The following is a 4,356-nucleotide window of genomic DNA, read 5'->3' on the forward strand; positions in this document are numbered from 1 at the left end:
TCAGGGGACCCCAGATGATGCTAACCTTGAATCAACAAACAGAACTAACAATTATTGCTAAATGTGTGACTGAATCATATAATAACTTAATAATATTGATAGTTCATCGTCTAGCTGACTACGTCTTGTATTATTATTATTATTTTTTCTAAAATCCTGTCAAATGTGCACAAACTACTAGCTACTACTAAATATTGTAGAAACCAAATTTTCTGTAAAGTTGCTTTGTAACGATTTATTTTGTAAAAAGCGCTATACAAATAAACTTGAATTGAATTGAATTGAATTCAGCTGGGTCTGCAGCCGAACAGACAAACCAAGATGAGAGTCCAGCAAAAGAGAGATTTGGAGCAAACAAGGACAGTTCACTAGATGTCGCTGTCTCCAAGCTGTCAGATCACTTTCAGAACATCTTATTTATTATACTACTAGTTATAAACAGATTTTTTTTTTTTCTTGACCAATGGGTGGTGCTGCCTTTTCAGGAAATCACAGAAGTAACTCTTCCAAGTCTACAGAGCTGTTTAAACAGATCATAGCCCTGCTTGAATTTAAATTTCAAGAAAACACAATATGTTTTTTTCATTGTTGCTGTTTGTTTGTGTGTGTGTGTGTGTAGTTATTCATTTATGACGGAACAGTATTATAAAGTGTAACCTAGAATTATTTTTCCACAATAACAGTCATCATTACTGTGGTTACAGTTATCTACTGAAATATAAAACCTGGACAGTCATTTAGTTTTGTTTTAGTTTTGTTCATTTGTGAAAAGTAGTCATTGATGACATCACTGGAATGTTACTTCTGACTGTTGCTGGGTGATGATGTCACTGAAAGAACACAATGACATCACTCCAGCAGCTCTGATGGACAATCAGCAGTTATAGATTAAGACATCTGGAACATCTGAATCTGAGACAAAAAGAAGATTATTAAAAATATTTAGAATCAGTTTTGTAGCAATGCATTTCAAATATTATTGCAGATTCTGTATATCAATGATTTCTCACCTCTTTGTTTTTGCTTTCAGTTTGGTTATGAAAGGAGATTTTGATGAAATACCTGTTGAATCATAATTCATTTACATTCTTATAATCTGAATTAATTTCAATATATGTTGTGCAATTAGATAATTTACTCACCACATCCACAGAGCTGCTATTGTGAGAAACTGAGGTAAAAACACTAGCAGAGTGACGGTATAATGGCTAAACGCTGTGCTGTTCACTGAATCTTCACAACACAAAGAAGTGATTCATGACTTTCAGAGAAACCGCCTGAATGTTGCACACATTTCACACTGAAGCATATGTATCATGAGAGATGTGTTACCTCCTACAGCACAGGAATACTGTTGAAGCTCTTCATCGCTGACTGAGTCCAGGTACAGCTTGTTGACTTTAGTGAATCCATCTGTTACCTGTCGTCCGTTCTTGTACCAGATGTAAGTATGTTTGTTGTTCAGAGTGCATTTAGTTAAACAGTTTAATATCACTTTTACTTCTCCTGAGACAGTGGACGGGCTCCTTGTCACTTGTGTATCTGAAAAACACAATTGTAATAAGTCAAGCTGAGCCTAACACTGAATTTGACTGACATAGAAAATAAGTAGGTTAAAAAAAAACAGCTTTTACTGAAACCAAGCTGTCCCTTTTGTGTATGTGTGTGTGTGTTTGGGGGGACGGGGTTATTTTCATATTTCCTCCTCAGTATATCACAGTTTGAAAAGGACAGCCTCTGCAGAAGAAGATCAACGCCTACTTCTGCATCATTGTTTCTTTAGCCCTGGCCTCAAGTTCACGTATGTAGAAGGTAAGAGGCCAGTAAATAAGACAGAGAACCAAACACTGGCAGGGTTTGCATGCATCATGAAAAACCTGGAAAATTGTTGGCTAATTTAACCCATCAAAAGTACACACACACAGCAGTGAACACACACACACACTGTGAACACACACCCAGAGCAGTGTGCAGCTATTTATGCTCCGGCACCCGGGCTCATGCAGCCCATCTACTTTATTTGATTCCTGTAGATGTTTTTTTTTTTTTGCTAAACTACAGTCAGACCATTCTGTTTTTGCTTCAGATTTTGAAATTACATCTCATTTAATTTGATCTATTCTAATTTGAATAAGAAACTGCTCTTGTAGGTAGCCTCTTTGTTTGGATCATGATTAAAATGCAGTGGCTGACATAAAAACAAAAACTCTTTCATCATCATCGGTTACCTGTAACAGTAAGAGTGACTCCAGGTGATCCTGAGTATTGGTCTGAGTCAGTGATGAACCTGAATCGATATTCTCCAGAGTCGATGCTCTTGAGCTCTTTGATTCTCAGTTTGTTCCCCACATACTCCACACGACCAGTAAACTGATGCTCCTCACGCAGATCCTTGAAGTCACCAGGCCGACCGTAATGCCAGAATGTTTTATTTACAGTATGACCAGAAGGATGTGAGTATGAGCAGGAAATGTCTACTGTTGAGCCAATTAAAGCACAGACTCTTCTAGAGGAGTAAGTCACATCCCAGCAGCCGCTCGGAGAAACACCTGAAGAGACGCCGATTATTAATACGCAAAATTTACACATTTGGTCAAACAGTGTATTACTTAACACTCACACAGATAAGAGGATGTATGTTGGGGGTCTGGATAAATAAAACAGAAATATTTGTCAGCATATGGGCTGATTGACACAGTTATATCGCGGGACTCTGTTTCTAAATCCTGTCCGTCCTTCATCCAGTTATAAGAAACTCCAGAGGTGCAGGAAGAGGCACAGGTCAGCTTTACTCTCTTATCTGACGTGTCTCTTTCTATAAACACAGGATTCATCTTCACCTGCAGGACTGAGTTAATGTAACACTTAAGAAAACTTCATCACAAGTCAAATAAAAACAACTGAAGTGACCCGAATCTGGACTCAGATTCACCTGTGACTGTTAGATTAACGGCTGCTGAGCTGAGATGTTTAACTCCATCCTTCATGATGAACATGAGCTGATATTGTCCAGAGTCTCTCTCTCTCACGTCTGATATTGTGAGTGTTGAATGGTAGTTTGTGACCATCTGCTTCACCCGTCCTGAGTAGTCTGAGTCTAAAGTCAAATCTTCAGGTTCATTATTTTTTCTCCAGTTTGTACTTTGTTTCTTGCTGAACCAGAACCCAGTTTTCATTTCGATGTTGTAGTTAAAGCAGCTCAGTGTCACTTCTGACCCCTTCGCAGCACAAATACTCTTTTGACTGCAAGTCACAGAGAGCTGGTCCAGTGTTGCAGGCCCTGAACAAGGAAACTTTTCATTATAGAGATGTTTTAGGAACAGTGTTCATACTAGCTAATATTACTAAAGCAACAGTGCATGACACATCTGTTGTCCACATCCATTCAACCATGTTACTGAATTTAGTTCGGTTTTAAATACTGTCAAAACGTCTGTTTTAAATGTATCTATATGCATTAATTTTTTTAATGTATGAACAGAAAATCCTGTTAGAGGAACATTCAGACTGACATTCAGCTCGACTGGACAGTTCAACTGACTTTAAATTATTTTAACAGCTTGAAAACACAGAGCAATGATCAAAATCTATCAAGATAACGACTCTTAAAACATGTCAAAGAGCCACATTTAAAACAAAACATTACAAAGATAAAAATAATAACACAATAATGTTCAGACCTGGAATGAGCAGCAGCAGAATCAACGATGAGAGTCTGGAGTTCATGATCTTCACTTTGTGTAAATTCACACATAGGCTTCAATGAAAGACAGCTGCTCAACCTGAATAAAGACACCTACAGTTTCACTATGACTCACTTGAAGGGACATTACAGTTTACTGATTAATTATTCTGATATCATCATTCATGCTACCCCATGCTACATGAATATAGTCTCATTTTACTTAAGATTACATTTTCAATTCAATTAAAAATTTTAATTACGTCCCTGTTGTTCTCTGACGTTTTATTTTTATTTTTATTTTTTTACCTTCTGTTGTAGAAGCTGTTGCTAATTTTCTGTGCATCGTGTTTCCTTCCTCTTTATTTTTGACACACTAGAGGAAACTAAGTTACTTTTTAAGATGCCTACGCTTGAGAAAATGTTTACGTCAAACTCAACTGAGGAATTCAGTATGAGCGGTTACATTACCTGAGCTCTTTAAATTAAACCTCAAGATTTTCATTGTTTTCTGTTAATAATTTATTTTCTACAAGTAATTTCACAAAATCTAAACAGACATTTTCAGCAGATTTTCTTTTTTAGGGTGAACTATTGCTGTGTTGGTGTTGGTTTTTGAGCAGTGGACTTGCTTTAAAGGTCCCGTTCTTCATGATCCCATGTTTTAAACTTTA

The 4,356-nt window shown here is 36.9% G+C and overlaps 1 protein-coding gene across 1 annotated transcript; it reads right to left on the reverse strand.

The window, feature by feature from the left end:
- Positions 1–296: 296 nt before the first annotated feature.
- On the reverse strand, positions 297–4,356 carry LOC113040673 (uncharacterized). Its single transcript, XM_026198952.1, has 8 exons — positions 3,681–4,356; positions 2,933–3,280; positions 2,621–2,848; positions 2,229–2,549; positions 1,333–1,542; positions 1,143–1,233; positions 1,011–1,062; positions 297–912 (listed from the first exon to the last, which is right to left on the reverse strand). Exons 1-8 carry the CDS (start codon positions 3,724–3,726, stop codon positions 889–891), a joined length of 1,320 nt encoding a protein of 439 aa, XP_026054737.1. The 5' UTR covers positions 3,727–4,356; the 3' UTR covers positions 297–888.

The sequence above is a fragment of the Carassius auratus genome, chromosome 22, assembly GCF_003368295.1.
Source record: "Carassius auratus strain Wakin chromosome 22, ASM336829v1, whole genome shotgun sequence".
NCBI classification, from domain to species: Eukaryota; Metazoa; Chordata; class Actinopteri; order Cypriniformes; family Cyprinidae; genus Carassius; species Carassius auratus.

Excerpts from the sequence above, each read along its gene's own strand:
- LOC113040673 (XM_026198952.1), bottom strand. The coding sequence starts at position 3,726 with ATGAACTCCAGACTCTCATCGTTGATTCTGCTGCTGCTCATTCCAG. Across the intron at positions 1,543-2,228 it reads AGTCACTCTTACTGTTACAG|ATACACAAGTGACAAGGAGC; the intron begins GTAACCGATGAT and ends TGTGTTTTTCAG. Across the intron at positions 1,063-1,142 it reads ATAGCAGCTCTGTGGATGTG|GTATTTCATCAAAATCTCCT; the intron begins GTGAGTAAATTA and ends ATGATTCAACAG.